The following is a 15,852-nucleotide window of genomic DNA, read 5'->3' on the forward strand; positions in this document are numbered from 1 at the left end:
GTTTTCGAGATGAATTTCTTTAAGAAGAGTGGCTTTTACTTCAGCAGGGATAACAAAACACACAACATGATACAGCAGAATTGAAACTGCACAATCCCTGTCCTGTATTTTGATGACTGTTTACATTTCTTGCTGCAGTTTGACGGCTATGTGTACTGGACAGACTGGCAGACTCGGTCTATCATGAGAGCAGACAAGGAGACTGGACAGAACATGGAGACCATCCAGGGGAACATCGAGGGTCTCATGGACATACAGATGGTCTCCAGTCTCAGACAGACAGGTGTGAGATGCTGCTTCAATGTTAAAGACATCTCCAATGCAATTTTAGTGGGGTAAACCTAGATTTTCAAAGTCAATTTTCTGGTCATTCTTCTAATGTAGTAAGTTGAATCAATCCTATCCCATGAATGAAGTTAATATAATGAAAAGTGAATGTGATTGCAGGGACCAACCCTTGTGCAATAGACAATGGTGGGTGCAGCCACTTGTGTTTGGCCAGGACTCAGGGATACGTGTGTGCCTGCCCCAACATCCCAGACCACAGGGCCTGCTCTACTGGTAGGGATTGTCCTGAACCTACATTCGTGTATCTAGAGTGAATTCACCTTGAGTCCACCTTGTTAAGTGTTATGCTAAACTATGTATGAGCTATCAATGATGATGATTTGTAACCATAATGGTAACCATGAATACAGAGTGTACCATATTAACAATAATTGTCACTGAATGTTATTTGATGTTTGTACTTTTGAAAATTGATATGATTGAATGAATGAATGAATGAATGAATGAATTTAAGTGTAATTAGAGCAGGTTACATGCATTTTGAAGCAAGGTTCATTGCAAATCAACTTTAAGTACACTGGTGTTATCAATCAATCAATTGTGTTGTTGAAAAAAAAAACTTAACCATAGGTCATGATGTCTCTTTGATATCCCACAGTTCCAGGTGTTCCTGCCTTACCTCATACCCAGGCTGCAGCTACAGTAACCATGACCCCCCAGCCTGACGGAGGAGCACAGACACACGACAACAGAATACCAGAGGGGACAGGGGAACCAACTGTGGAGTGAGTCATCACAGTTTAGATTCTGTTTCTTCATTATCTATCCTCTTGTATGTGTTGCCCTTTGTTTCTTACAGAAACATTTTGATGGTGATGAAATAATTTCCTTTATGGATTACATTAATGTCACAAATGCATTGCTGTTTGAATTTCTCATCTGGATGTTGATTTAAAAAAAATTTTTTTTTTTATTTACTTCAATTTTCACTGCAAAACAAGGGTTATACAGATCACTCACATGTTTGGGACTGTAAAGACAGATGTTTGTTTACTTGAAAAGTTTAAGGTTGTACCCATTTGGGAAGCATTTACAAGGAAGCTTGTTGCAGAGTGAATTACAGATCCTTCACTATTACTCTCTCTTGTGTATTACACTGTCTTGTGTTTTTGTGCTTGTTTGTGCTTAATCTTTCAGTTTTACACTTGTGTTTTTTGTGTGTTTTTTTTAGTGTGTGATTTATGCTGATTCTACTGTCTTGTACTTTCAGATGTGATAACAGAATAGGAGGAGACTGCCAAGCTGAAAAGATAGCAAGCAGAGCAGAAGGTCAGTTTGTCTTTTCAACATTCAATATTGTTTCAGGGATAATGTAAGGTCATGTGCAATTTGATTATATGGACAACCTCTGGGAACCCCAAAACAGATGCGAGTGTGCAAGTAAAAAAGTGGCAAAAAAATTTACTTTCATTATGAAATCTGCGTGGTCATGAAGGTGGAACAAATGACCAAACACACAGAGTATGGTATGGCGAATAATAGACCATTTGCATTTTCTTCTTTGCCTTTGGAATTGATTTTGGCATTCTATGACATTAGTATTGTTTTCTAATATTTTTTTCAGTTTATGGCATTGTATTTGTTTTATATCTGTCACATATACAAGGTATCTTTGATACTTATTTTGTTTGCATTAATGCTGTCTTCTCTGGTACCTTAGACGGTGGGATCCACCCAGCCTACATAGTCCTGGCCATTGTACTACTGCTGGTGATTGTCGCCGTCTGCCTCTTGGCTGTCTTTTTATGGAGGTATGTGGGTAACATAAATATAGAGAAAGGAAAGGAAAAAGTGTATGGCACATGTTTGTACACATTGTTGTGCTATGGGCACTGTGGACTTCTTTCTTGGAAACTAAACAATAGGCTTTGATATAGTATAACATTTGTGTTATGGAGCAACTACAATACATATTTACATGTATGAGCATGGTGCCAAGTTATTTACGTATGAGCATGTTACCAAGTCTTTGACAGCATACAACAATTTGCTAGTGACAAAGTCATCAACCTGTGGTAGTTTTTTCCACTCTCTAACTACAATAAAATGTTGTGTGTATATATGATAATGGAAACAAATCATTAACAATTTTGTTTTTCTGTCAGAAGAAGGAAAAGGCGGCAGGCAGCCAGTGACAGCACCATGACCTTCAGTAACCCCGTGGTGTACCGGGCAGGGAATGATGCCATCGTCTCCATAGAGAGAAGAGACAGAAGATGGCTCTACAATAAAAAGGAGGTCAGTGTTACATCAGTGTTAAGGATGCATGTAAAAGTCTTAAGTTCAAGTTTTTTTCATTCCAGTACAGATTTGCCTGGTAGAGCTGTCAAAGTACATTGTGTGTCTTACTTTCTTTCCCTGTAGGATCAGTTAAGAAACCCACTTATAACAGAAGACAATGGGGAGGAGTGTGCATCCAAACTTTGTAGAGTTAGTCTTGTGAGGGTAAGAAAGTATGCAGTCAGTGGTGGAGGCTTCATGGAAAGGGGAAGGTGGCTGGATATTGTGGAAAAAGCAAAGCAGCCAGCAAATACATTGTGTTATAGCTCTTTTTAGCAGCTTGCCTTTGATTCTCATGATACTGCTCTTCTGATGGTCAGAAAGGTGTTGAGAGTTTGACAGATCAAAGAAATGGTTACCCTGTGTAACAAAGTTAGGCTATCATTTATTCTGTTCAGTCTTGTGTTTTTTCTACTACATAATAAAGTCCAGTATGGTGGAATGCTGGGACTGTTGTTTTGTTAACAGCTATATAGGGAAGATCCTCCTTCTGGTGTTGATTCTGTTCTTTGCTGTCTGTGCCTAACCTTTCTGTGTCTACCCCAGGACCGAGTGACAAACCCCCTCCTGAACCCCCAGCCCAAGCTGAACAACCTGGCCGCAGCCGAGGCGGCGTCCAAACTCCTGGACAAGGAGGCGTACACCAAGGAGGACCCCTGGCAGAAGGGCAACCTGTACGTCGACCTTCCACCCAAGGACCTCCGGGACGACGACGTGACAGAAAAAATGCTGGCCCACGAGGCGGAGGCAGACGATGTCTGCTGTGGGTCCATAGAGAGCGACGTATGAGCTGTAGGGTCAGAGGTCGATGTTTGAGACTAGTACCCTACAGCCAAGGTTGTATATGATACAATAGTACTTCCACGTAACAAGCAGGTACAGCCAGATCCTTCCCACCTGTAAATAGCGACTGTAAGTTGTCCTGTACATTTTGAACTCGGGAGGGAGACGGCACCTTCTGTACTCCAGTATGGCCTCTAAGAGGATGAGACTACAGGATGCTGGACGTTGTAATAAGACTACTGATTGTTTGATGTACAGAAATGATGGAGTGTTTATGGTACGTGCAATTGGTATTGTGCAGAGTAACAGGCCGTTCGTCGGGTTGGCGCTTGACAGAAAAACCGGCACGGGGGTGAAACGATTCCCTTGATTTATTTCCAAGCTGTGCCTTTGAGATGTCTGCCATTACTTTGACAGAATGAGCCACTATCTGGCTATGTACTTAACGTATAGGCTCATGGTAGAGCGCAGGGCCATCTATGGTTATGTTGAACAGTATTATTAAATCACAAACCAAACCAAATACTAACTCACAACTTAAACGGCCTTAACATGCACACAATTAGAATTATGTAGTCATTAATTAATCAATTAGAACAATGAATTGTAAGGAAGGAAGCAAGAGGATGTCAGAGTCTTATAAAGGTTGACTGTCTTCCATGATTTGGATGCAGTGAAGTCAACATTCTTAGACATATGGCAGGAATAAGGAATTTGGCAAATTATTCCTAGGCATACAGTGGCCCTGTCAGTCACAAGATACAAGAGGAGGCATGTGATAGTTGCCATGTGAAAACTGCATTGTGATACCCACAAACTGCAGTATGAGGCCTAAACGTATCAAAAGGTCATTGCAGTAGTCAGTAACAAGGTGTATGGCAAAACGGAATCCTTGCATATTACACTTTCAATATATTTATTATAGTACACACAACATGGAGATTGGTGTACTCAAAGATGAGGAGCCTCATTCAACATAGAAGAGCCTGTGTTGAGGAAATGTTCATACTTTGTCATTACTAACATATATTTATTTATATCATGCACCACTTAAAAAGAAATTCCTGTTGCAACACATTACATACTAATTATTTTTGTTGATGTAACTCTGTCAGGTGTATCACTAATCCCCACTGTAACTAAATGATTGTAACCAGCAAGACTGACAACCAGCAGAGATTGCTTTTTGAGTAGCTGGTCATGAAATGGTGAGAATGTATAGCTGATGAAACTGTAAGCTAGTCAGTTGGCAGTTGGAGTAGTCCAAAGGGCATCTGTACATGTGTTTAGCCTGCACAGATGTTTTCTAGCTTGGGAAACTGTTTACTTTGACAGATTACTGATATTACTGATAGTAACCTCAAAATTGCATGCCTGCATCAGGAAACGTTTACTGTTGGTCACAAATGTATTTCAAAGTATTTATCTTCTTAAATTGTATATGACTTTGATTTAACTCCTACAGTAGGCTTGTCCCATTTGAGTTGGCAATGTTTAGGTTGGTTCTTTCTCTGGTATCACACTGCCATATCGGAACATTTTAGTTTACAGCCAGTTACATTGTATATGAACAAATACCTCTTGTTTGTTAGTAGTGCAACAATGCATGAAGACAAAATGCTAGTTTGTTAAGCCAAGCTTATATCTTCTCAACAACAGTGTGCATTGTGGTAATGCTTAGATGCTGTTATTTCTTCATGACATGCATGATGTATCTTTTGCAAGTCGTGACATATTGGACTTGGTATTATGCACAGTAGCAAAGCCGGACAGGTTTATGATAACTCAATATTTAGTTTTGTAGAGCATGTCCCAACCTATTGACACTGTTAGTTTGCCCTTATAAGTTACAGTAAAGTCAGCAATAGGCAGCAGGGAGACAGGTCAGTCAGTGTGTACTGAAATTTGATTTACTACATTTACTTTGTGTACTGTAAGTTTCCTCATAGACTTGTAATGAACGTATGTGTCCTTAATGTACAGATATTAATGATTTATTTTTCTATAATGAATGTTGTAACATGACTAATACATGTAACTGTGAGAGAAATAGACACTGAGAAAAGCCTTTGAACCAGGGCCACTAAATTGTGAAATCATTGTCATCATAATACAAGTCAAGAAATATGACAGCAAAGACAAGTAATGTCTAGAAGAAATGAAAGTGCACTGTGCGGTATCTTTTTTCATAATTATTTTCATGCCCTTAATGTCTTCTAGCATCCCCTTTCCTTCTGAAAGCTGTCGTTCATTCTCATATTTGACTGTGTACTGATGTATTTGCCCATGTGGCACTTGTATTCTTGAGTCGATGTAGTCATACCGGTAGTGACATTTTATGTTTGTGCACTGGCCTTTAGAAAGTGTTGAAACCAAGGGTTTAGAAACTGCCTGAATCTTGCAACATTGGTTAGATCACTGGAGAACCAGGGTTACTGCTGTCTCTCTTTAGATTAGCATTGCTAAGTATAATATTTATATATTACAGTTCAGACTGCAGATACTGAAGTATCCATTATTTGTACCTCACTGTTGAATTGTTCAGTATTGTTTGCAGTTCTAACAGACTTTTGTATATGATTAACCATGGACAGAAAAATTTGATGATGTCATTTCCTTGATTTTGAAACTGCATTGTTCAATCTTTGTACTTTTTCCTTTGAATATTTTACAATTGTACAAAGTCTGTAAAAAGTCATGACTGGTGACTCCTATGTAACAATAGTGCAAGTAATTATTGACAAACTCCTTGGCAAGAAGAGAGATTTTGCTCCAGAACACACTCTATGCAAGTGTGCTTTTCTTGCAAGATATTACATTTATCAAATTGTAGTTCATTCAATGCTATTTAGTTTGCCCCAGTCAAACTTATTGATGTATGTAAATTGTAGTGTTTGTTACATGACATTAGTTCTTGTGAAACTTAAACTGGCATATATTCAACGCTGTATAATTTTGTTTTGACCAAGAATGTGCAATATTTGTATCACTACTAATTCATGATTTTCAGTAAACTGGTCTCCACATAAAATGCGGTCTTGTTTGCTGTATTTCCAACTTGGTTTTGATTTTATTCATTCTGATACAGTATAAGTAGGAAGCAGATGTAATTCACCTCAAATTTGCCAGCCCACATCTTTTGGAAAACCATGACTTTTAGGAACTTGAATAATAGTTGGGAAGATTCACAGTTAGAGAGGAAGTAACAATAGTATGGAATGAAGATAACAAATGTTCTGAAATCGTGCACAACAAAAACTCTTCATGTAGTGAGAGATTGAGTGTGTTGTCTTTGGACATTGTGGATATTAACATCAAACCCTGATTATAATTTTATGAGTCTGTATCACGATTCTACACACACACAGAACAACTTCATAACGCAGTGAATAAACCAATAGCAAACTTTATTTATTCAATCCATTTGGCAACTCGCACAAAAAATTATTTCCACAAAAATAAACAGTGCTGTAACTCTGAAATGTCAGTCCATTGAAAACAAACATTGCAGTTTGCTTCAATGTAAGATCATATAAAGAATGTACCAGTACATAATTTATAAAACTGGTTGTAAGATCATGTGTGGTGCCCTAACGGTCACATAATTAGACTAAGGGATAGAGGAAATGGGATATTGAATCAAATGTTTGAGGGTCTTCAGTAGACTTCACAGTTCCTGGAGGTGTACTGTGTACAGATACTGTCCCTGGTGACCTCTGTGAAGTTTGACCTTGAGGTCAGCCCCGCCCCCTCCGCCAGGTTGCGCAGGTTACAATAGTTGGTTCCAAAGTCCAGGTAGGCATACCACACCCGCGAGGTAGAGAAAGCCTGCAAAATACCACAAGTAAATGTATCTCAGGCCATGTTGATTTGATTATATGGATGACATCCTCTGGAAACCCCAAAACTGATGCGCGCGTGCAAATAAAAAAAAAGTTTTGCAAAAAAAAAAGTTGCTTTCACTATGAAATCTACGTGGTCAAGAAGGTGGAACAAATGGCACAGAATATGTTATGGCGAATAATCTACTCTTCAAATTTATTTCTTTACATTTTTGTCTTTTTTCCTTTGATTTTGACATTCTACGACATTGGTATCGTTTCTAAATGTTTTCCTTGCAACTAATGGTATATTTTGCCCATTTAGCAACTGTTTTGCACGATTTACAGTATGGTTGAAAACTTTTTTTTTTTTGGAAACGGACGAAAATTCATGCGCGCGCGGATGTCATCCATATAATCAAATCAACATGGCCTCATGTACAAACAAAGGCAAAAAGGTAGTCCGAAAGCCCTTTTCAGGCTGTAGGGGTGGGGGTTGCTAATGCACTGTGTCTAGGTCACAGCATTGGAAGGTAGAGCACATCCCTCTCCTTTCACTGCTATCTACCTCCCCAACCGAAGTCAGGTACCCATTTTTCACCTGGGTGGAGTGAGGAGTGCCTTTCCCAATTTAAGGACAATGTCATGCCAGGAATCAAACCAATGACCTTTCGGTCTCATGTCCGCTAGCCCACAAATACTTGGCCCCTTGACACTGGAAAAAAGGAAACATACTATCATAATGATTCTAGCTGTTGGCAAAACACTTTAATAAAAAGTACAGTCAAATCTGCACTGAAATGGCATGTACTAGTACACAGCTGTGTATTTTCCAATTTTTTTATTGACATACGCAGTAAGAATCGTGACTATAGTGGCCACCTGTCTACTGTGACCATTTTGTCCCTTGAGTGGTCATAGGATTGACTACAGGCCTACACTGTATACTAAGTACCCTATTTACAATCAACCAATGCTGCATAGCATCGTAAGTCAGGACTGTTGGAAAACGCAGCACTACTCAAACTCAACATTCATAGAATGGATGTTCTGCTAATAAGCCTTATAAGTAGATAATGTACCTATTCATGATTACATGAGTTCTATATGTGTCAGACTGGCTCCTTACAATAAAGCACTTTTGGCAGTTGTCTCACCTTGACATTACATGTTGGAGAGTCCTGGGGGTCCATGAAAGTGAAGGTCATATCATCAACATAACCACGTACAGGTGTGGTGTGGGTCCCCTTCAGCTCTGTACTGGATGAACTGATGAACTGCACAAAAAAAGGAGTGTATGTATGTATTTTAGACTTTGAGATACTACATGTTGTATTTACCTTTCACTTTTGATGTACCCAGTTGGTTAGTGAATCAGACCACAATTTTTCCACCTTGCCAACCATTTAATCTTATTAAAGAAAGGTGCACCGATACAGACCTACCCCCATGTATACAGCTTTCCCCCCTGAAGAAACTGCTGCGCTCTAGCAATGTGCCTAGAAACAAATATTAGTACTGGCTTTTTTTTCTAGTAGTAAAAGGTCGCAACATTTTGATACCTTTATTTTACAAATGTACATATAACATATTCAATATCTGACAAAAAAGAATTGCCGGTACCGTGTAGAGACACTTCTGTCCTCCATCCGGACAGTTGTCCCTGGATGTCCACTTCTCCATCTGGGCTATCAGACTGGTGTTTACAGACGAGCAGTTCTGGTGGAAAGTCCTGAGAGGAGAAGGAATCAACCATTCAGGGCTTGAAATAACATGTAGGTTTGTGCAGGTAAAATTGGAGCTGTGCAGGTCTACTTGCATGCAATGGGTTCATATTCAAATGTATGTGTATGTGGATTTTAACATGTTGCATTGACTGTTAGTACCACCTGTGAATTATAAAAGAAATAATTTTTTTTTCTGAACAGTTTTTAGTATGATCCATCCTTCAAGTATCATTTTCGAACAATAACTGCTGCAATATGTATATAACTTTATCAATTGTTATTGTATCAATCCAGAACTGTTTCAGTGCTGTATACAAGAAATTAAAATCCTTCATATCAAGCTGGTGTCCTTATCTTGCCAAATTGGGGGAGCTGGGAGTGGGGGGATTTCACGAATATCAATAATAATTTTTAGACTTGTTCTCACCAGTTGATGGAGCAGGAGGCGTGGATGGGATAACCAAATCCGAAGTAAACAGCTAACAGCACAACAATCACCACGACAACTGTGACGGCAGTGGCGATGGAACAACACTTACAGGTACAACATCTGAAACAAACAACGGTAGAAAACCTTTATTTGGGATCATGCAACGATTATGTAAAACCGATTTAAACGAAATCAGAAATACTCGATAGGTAAACTTGTCATCATAAACAATCCTTCGTCGCGTCGGTCTTCCAAAATACTAGCCGCGGCAATATATACTAAATTATACAGTAATTTTTAAATCTTTACCTGCAACACCGCCTGCTTCTTGCTTTATTCTCCTGACCTCCATCACTGCCCTCACTGTTAGGCATCCCTTCGAACGATTTATTTCTAAACATAACCTGGCTCTCAAGCGTTCCCTTGTAGTAAGTTAGTACCCTACATGTTTCTAACGGTGCTGTAAAATACAGCGGGGTCAGATGTCACGGCCGATGGTACTTCCGCACCACGAGCGTCCTCTTGCGGCATTGCCCATAATGCAACGATTAGTTCAACATGCGAGGACACACCAGGCGCTAGGCGAAATGAGCAGTAAGGCCATGTTGATTTGATTATATGGATGACATCCCCCGGGAACCCCAAAATTGATGCGCGCGTGCGAATAAAAAAAAAGTTTTGCAAAAAAAAAAGTTGTTTTTATTATGAAATCTACGTGGTCATGAGGGTTGAGCAAATGGCACAGAATATGGTTTGGCGAATAATTTAGTCTTCAAGTTCATTTCTTTACAATTTCGTCTTTTTTCGTTTGATTTTGGCGACATTGGCGATTCTACGACATTGGTATGGTTTTTTTTGTAACTTACGGTATATTTTTGCTCATTTTGCAACTGTTTTGTACGATTTACAGTATGGTTGAAAACTTTTTTTTTTTGAAACGGCCAAAAATTCATGCGCGCGTCGATGTCATCCATATAATCAAATCAACATGGCCTAAGGAGAAGGCATAACTTAGTACAGTCACGATAGATCAAATTCCGCTGTAAAATATATCCCTGTGCTCCGAACGTCCTAAACAGCGAGAAACAATTTGTTTTACCCAAACCAAAGTCTGGAGCAGCCGATTGACAAGCAACCAGTAGGACGACTGATCGCTATTGCCTGTCGGTACGTGACGGACTCAGACCTAGCTGTTGGATGTCCTGAACACATCAGTGGATCCCGTTGTCAAGATCGATCCACTGGACTTTGAAATGACCACACCGACCACACTGCAGAGCCTGATCAGTGAGCCGGTGCCTAGTGATGAGGAGTCTAGTGATGAGGAGTCTAGTGATGAGGAGAGTCAAGTGATGATGAGGAGTCTAGTGAAGATGAGGAGGAGACACAGGAGAATGGCAACACTCAGCAGCAGGTCCGATCCGCCCTGTCAGGAAGTGGAGACGTCTGGCCGCTTTCTTCTCACGCTGCCGCAGGGCTTTCACTTCATGCTGGCGCCGCTGAATATCCAACATTGACATTCTCTATTAATAACAATGAGCTAGAGCCTATATTTATCAAAAGATATTGTAAGTTATGGAATCAAAAGGCTCTGAGTGAATCATTGTCAAATGGTGCTAAGTGGACTATATTTTATACAATACAATATAATATAACGTTATATTTGTATGGACATTTTGTTGTATAAGCCGGTTTTCCAAATATTGTGTATTACACTTCCTAATACAGTATTAAAAAGGCTAGTACTGGCAAATCTAACTTATGATGCAAGTACATGTCTTGTGAAATGTATTGCATACAGGACTGTGTTGTAAACACAAGCAAGGCACAATGAGAGGCAGCACAATACATGCCATCTGAAGTGCATAGTTTTTGCACTGTGGTATGACTGATATGGCATGCACTTGCATGCAAAATAAAAATGAAACGATGACCAGCTAGGGTACCCTCTTTGACAATTCAAGTTTTACTGCTTTGATGACCAGCATTGCCAACTGCCTCCCTTTGCCTCTACTTGGATCAGGCAGATTGAATGGTATAGACAGCTAGAGTTCCTCATGCCTTCGCCGAATCTGACGAATTATGTTTCTCATTGAGAATATGAATAAGATCATTTGCCTGTTGTGATTTAAACCATGAAATTAAATAATGAAATATATTATCCACCTAATGACAGGACATTCTTATTCTAACAAAGAAATCTATTGTATTATAAACCTTTCCTCATAGATTATGCACATGAGGTCCTGTTTTGAATGATTTATGTTAAATAATGTTCATCTTTATTTAACTTGCAAGTGTGAAATTTCCAGGTGTGAAGTTACCATTATGAAATTACGAAATTTCTCATAAATTATCGACAACCGCCTCATCTCGTCTCGCCTCAAGGCACTTATTATGTGGGCGCCATCTTCCGACTTTTCATAAAACTGCAGAAGTGAATCCATCAGCTGGACGAGCGGTTGCCGTGAAACGAAGGGGACGCCAAACGCGACCGTCTTTCACCTTTATTTCAGGTTTCGTTGGGCCTGCAGTTTGATGGCAGTCAACATGATTCTCTAGCTGCTTTCGGAATTCAGCCACGAAGTATGAGCGGGGCTCAGTTTTCGATGTCGGGCGAGGAGTATTTGGGTAAGTCTTGGATCGCTCAAAATTATGTATTTGCCCCCCTCCCCCTTTATACTTGTACAGTATTTCGCACAGGACTCATGCAAAAACAAAGAAAAGAAACCGATAGCTGTTTCGGGGGGTGAATCTGTGCACTAATAATAACCTCGGAATTTTATAGATGTAACGGTATTGCATTGATGTAACTCTATTGAATACATTTAAACAGAATAATATGCAGCCCCCCCCCATACATACATTTCCATAATAACATACATGTAACGGTGACCATGTAAGTTAAGAAGGGGTATTAACCTATGCACAGACATCTCTAAATCCACCGAAAAGAGCTGGCTTTCTTTAGGAGTGACATCTACCAAGCAGCTTGAGCTCAGTATCTGAATATGGTTCATGATCATTAGCAGGTACTTTCCAAATCAATTCTGAGCTTCCATTAAATTCTAATCCACCTATAGGTAAATAATAACACAAAGCACAAAGAGATGTTTTCCAGTGAGGTAAGAACGACTTTTTCCTCCTGCAGCCCGTCATCATGTGATCACATACCTGGAAGACGCCGTCAGTCAGCTGTTGGAACACAAGGAAGAAAACCCACGAGTCAACCCTGCCAAGTTCCTCAGTGACTAGTCAGTACATAATTTGTACTTCTGTTGTTAAAGTAACCAATTTGCTTTGCAAGCAAAATAATTAAGGAGGATGTTTTCTGTATTACCATGTATGATTTTTTTCTCAATATGACCTTTGATATTATTTTTTAGTCATTTTAGTTCTCACTGTAGAAAAAGGAAAGTAGTACACTGTACACACATGTAACGTTACATGTAAATGGGCCAGTAGCTGTTTGTACCAACTAATAGTCTTCCACAATGTTGTAGAGCAAAAAAAGCCTATTCTAACAATCAGTCTTTGGTGGTATTTAAAGTTTATGATATTTGATGCCTCTTGTCAGATTCTCCAGTTTTCAACAAGCTACTACTACTAACAATATTTCTGCATTAGTTTCACCAGTGTTCACCGTGGTAACCACACCCTGTTCCGTGAGTATGAGTATATCAAGGCCACGCCCCACAACAGAACCGCCTTCATCCGCATCTTCTGGAAGTGTTTCCGTCAGGTCGGCAAGAGTGGAGGTCAGAAAACAGACTCAACTTTGTAACCTTGCTTTTTTTTTCAAATAATGTATGTCAGAAATTCTGCAGATAGAGCTTTTACTAGTACGCTGGCAGAATGACTGTATGAAAATGTTTTGTGCATATATCACTTCAGCAGGCTTGGCAGAATGTCTTATTTAATGTCATATTCAGGGATGACATACCATCTATAATATAGATTACAATGTCGTATCCTAAGACAGTAAGAAACATTCAATGAAAGCCATGAAAAATAGAGTTTTGCACAGGCATGTAGTACATTCTGCAGACTTGCATAATTCTCTAAATGAGGTGACTAGTAAATAACTTATTATATTGATGTCTCCTTTGGCAGCTTCACTCCTGTTTTTGGTGCCCAGTTTAAATTTTATCTCCCACCTGTTTTTAGACCTGCTGAATGCGAAGGAGTACCAGTCCTTACTGTGTCTGCTGTGTCCTGACTTTCCACTGGAGCTGGTACAGAAAACAGCCAGGTAAACAAACACCCCTGCTGGTTAAGTGGTACAGCCCTGTCTTCCATTTATTATGTTTTGCACCTTCTCTCTGCAAAGGTGCCAATTGACACAAATTTTGTAGTGGTAACAATACAAGGTACATGTAAGGCAGCAGAGAGAAGGATAATGAAAACATGCCAGTTATTGACACGTTGAAAACTAGTGTGAAACATATCTGTGCAAATGCAAAGTCAGCATAAAGTTCAGCAATTCTGATCAGCATTAACACCTCACATACTTCAGTGATAATCTGATGATACAGACATGTTTACCAGCCCGTGTTTTTACAGAATAGTTCTGATGGACGATGCCATGGATTGCCTCATGTCCTTCACTGATTTCCTGTTTGCCTTCCAACTTCAGTTTTACTATGATGGTCAGTAAAAATAACCTTTGCAATCATTCAATAAACCCAGTCCTTAGAAAGAAGTTAGATGACATGTGTACTAACAAATGATAAATCTATTGATAAGTCATTACTGTACTGTGTTGTTACCCTGTGTAGTGTTGTCAGAGTTAATATGATCATTTTGTTCTCAGTCTATATATACTGCTCTGTGTACATGTACTTCTAAAAATCTAGGAAACTCAGTGTTTCATTATAGTCAATTCTTTGAGCCAGTAACATAATAATGTGTCAATAAAGATATCATATCATATCACATATCACATATCATATCATATATCATCATATCACATCACATCATATCATATCATATATCATATCATACCATATATCATATCATATCATATATCATATCAATAAGATAACCACTAGCTAGTTGGGCAGCCCTTGCTGTATACATGCTTGTCACAAGCGAATACATGCTTGTCACAAGTAGAAAGATAAAAAAGTAATTTTCTTTTTATATATCACTGTATTTTCAGAGTTTCTGTACACGTGTTCCGAGATCTACACTAACATCATGTCCGCCACCCGCGGCAGCCGAGACGCGGTCGTGGTTCCCGCGGTCTCCCGCTCCAAAGGGAAGACTCCGCAGCTGGCGGACGGACCTGACAGCGTGGAGTCGGCACAGTTCTTTGAAGCAGTGAAGATGCTGTGTGAAACATTCCAGTTCAGGTGGGAACGGGGCCTTTATGTTTTTGTTTGAAATTCGTTCTACTGTTTGTGAATTCTGCATTTTAGTGGAACCTAGCTTATATACCTATCTATTTTACTACGCTACTTATTGTTACCTATTTGCCATACAATGTACTCTATACAATTGTCGTGCAATAAAGTTCTTCTTCTTCTATATTGTTGTACCTGAGCCCCAGAACAAAGTCACGGGCACTGCTTTAACATTAGTGGTATCCAGGGCCAAGTCAAAAATGATTTGGAATCGAACAACAATTTTGAAAAATCTGTCCCATCTGACAGTCTGACATTATCACCAATTTGTTTTTTGTTTTAAACAAACTCTGAGACTATCATATTAGAACAGCAAGACAAGAATGGGTCAGTTATGAATATGCCTGATAGAAATAATCTATATTGGCATATTGATCTTTTATCTTTTATTATCGAAGTAGGGAGCAAAGTTATACAGTTTCTGTTTTGTTACCCAGCCACCCCCCAGTGGACATTCTTCGCGGAATCCTGACGTCTGCCCCCAGAGTGTCGTTCTACGGCTTCCTCATGGCGCTGGCGAAACACGACGGCATCAACTCAGCCGTCGGTAAGGTTTTCTGCTTTGTTTCTTTGTTTGTTTCGCATAACGGTAAACCGCCTTTAGGCGTAACACACCAGTTTTACAAGCTCCGTAAGACCAGACTGTAAGGTTTGAACCACCCACACCGGGAAGGTCCTCTACTCTTTTCGATGAGTGAGGCGGGTTCTTTAACGTTTGTGGGGTGTGGCTCTCCCCAAACATGATCATCTCCATCCATTGTTCTGTAAACACAGAGTGGGTGTTTTCTTAGCTGGGCCCTACAAATGTGCAGACTTTTTGTCATCTTTGATTCTTACAGGAATTTTGCCACCCAAGGCACAGATTCTGGATGACACTGACCCTGACATACAGATGTAAGTATTGCCCTTATAACACTGTCTTTGTTTCATGCACTGTTTTGAGGAGGCAAGAGTTGAATGAAGAAATGTGTACAGTACTACCTGTTTCTAAGCTTTTATACATATCGCTGAAGTGAATCTAAATCTTCTACTTAAATTTTGGTGACTTGAAACAAGGT

The 15,852-nt window shown here is 39.5% G+C and overlaps 3 protein-coding genes across 6 annotated transcripts in view; 2 read left to right on the forward strand and 1 right to left on the reverse strand.

Annotated features, from left to right (window-relative positions):
• LOC109475582 (low-density lipoprotein receptor-related protein 4-like) overlaps positions 1–6,417 on the forward strand; it is a 63,983-nt gene extending 57,566 nt beyond the window's left edge. For 2 of the 4 annotated variants that reach the window (XM_019776273.1, XM_019776275.1), the window contains 7 exons: positions 139–283; positions 448–561; positions 947–1,073; positions 1,559–1,617; positions 2,009–2,099; positions 2,454–2,586; positions 3,175–6,417. In XM_019776273.1, the coding sequence (XP_019631832.1) occupies positions 139–283; positions 448–561; positions 947–1,073; positions 1,559–1,617; positions 2,009–2,099; positions 2,454–2,586; positions 3,175–3,417 (912 nt within the window). In that variant the 3' untranslated portion in view covers positions 3,418–6,417. The remainder of the gene's footprint in view (positions 1–138; positions 284–447; positions 562–946; positions 1,074–1,558; positions 1,618–2,008; positions 2,100–2,453; positions 2,587–3,174) is intronic. The other 2 variants (XM_019776274.1, XM_019776276.1) reach the window with 2 other exon arrangements.
• Positions 6,418–7,061: 644 nt separating this feature from the next.
• Positions 7,062–9,885, reverse strand: LOC109475454. The gene is made up of 5 exons (XM_019776051.1): positions 9,699–9,885; positions 9,387–9,509; positions 8,856–8,964; positions 8,390–8,509; positions 7,062–7,239 (listed from the first exon to the last, which is right to left on the reverse strand). Exons 1-5 carry the CDS (start codon positions 9,788–9,790, stop codon positions 7,069–7,071), a joined length of 615 nt encoding a protein of 204 aa, XP_019631610.1. The 5' UTR covers positions 9,791–9,885; the 3' UTR covers positions 7,062–7,068.
• Positions 9,886–11,806: 1,921 nt separating this feature from the next.
• LOC109475436 (UPF0705 protein C11orf49 homolog) lies at positions 11,807–15,692 on the forward strand. The gene is made up of 8 exons (XM_019776037.1): positions 11,807–12,020; positions 12,541–12,643; positions 13,017–13,147; positions 13,557–13,641; positions 13,953–14,038; positions 14,551–14,743; positions 15,232–15,341; positions 15,634–15,692. Exons 1-8 carry the CDS (start codon positions 11,978–11,980, stop codon positions 15,690–15,692), a joined length of 810 nt encoding a protein of 269 aa, XP_019631596.1. The 5' UTR covers positions 11,807–11,977.
• The last annotated feature ends 160 nt before the right edge of the window (positions 15,693–15,852 follow it).

Source organism: Branchiostoma belcheri, unplaced genomic scaffold (assembly GCF_001625305.1).
Source record: "Branchiostoma belcheri isolate BF01 breed outbred unplaced genomic scaffold, Haploidv18h27 scaffold34, whole genome shotgun sequence".
Taxonomy (NCBI): Eukaryota; Metazoa; Chordata; class Leptocardii; order Amphioxiformes; family Branchiostomatidae; genus Branchiostoma; species Branchiostoma belcheri.

What these genes read in the sequence shown, in the direction of transcription:
- LOC109475454 (XM_019776051.1), bottom strand. Translation starts at nt 9,790, where the DNA reads ATGTTTAGAAATAAATCGTTCGAAGGGATGCCTAACAGTGAGGGCAGT. An exon ending in GCCTCCTGCTCCATCAACTG is followed by an intron (nt 8,965 to 9,386) that starts GTGAGAACAAGT and finishes TTCTCCTCTCAG; the next exon opens with GACTTTCCACCAGAACTGCT. An exon ending in CTCCAACATGTAATGTCAAG is followed by an intron (nt 7,240 to 8,389) that starts GTGAGACAACTG and finishes GGTATTTTGCAG; the next exon opens with GCTTTCTCTACCTCGCGGGT.
- LOC109475436 (XM_019776037.1), top strand. Translation starts at nt 11,978, where the DNA reads ATGAGCGGGGCTCAGTTTTCGATGTCGGGCGAGGAGTATTTGG. An exon ending in TCAGGTCGGCAAGAGTGGAG is followed by an intron (nt 13,148 to 13,556) that starts GTCAGAAAACAG and finishes ACCTGTTTTTAG; the next exon opens with ACCTGCTGAATGCGAAGGAG. An exon ending in ACTTCAGTTTTACTATGATG is followed by an intron (nt 14,039 to 14,550) that starts GTCAGTAAAAAT and finishes CTGTATTTTCAG; the next exon opens with AGTTTCTGTACACGTGTTCC.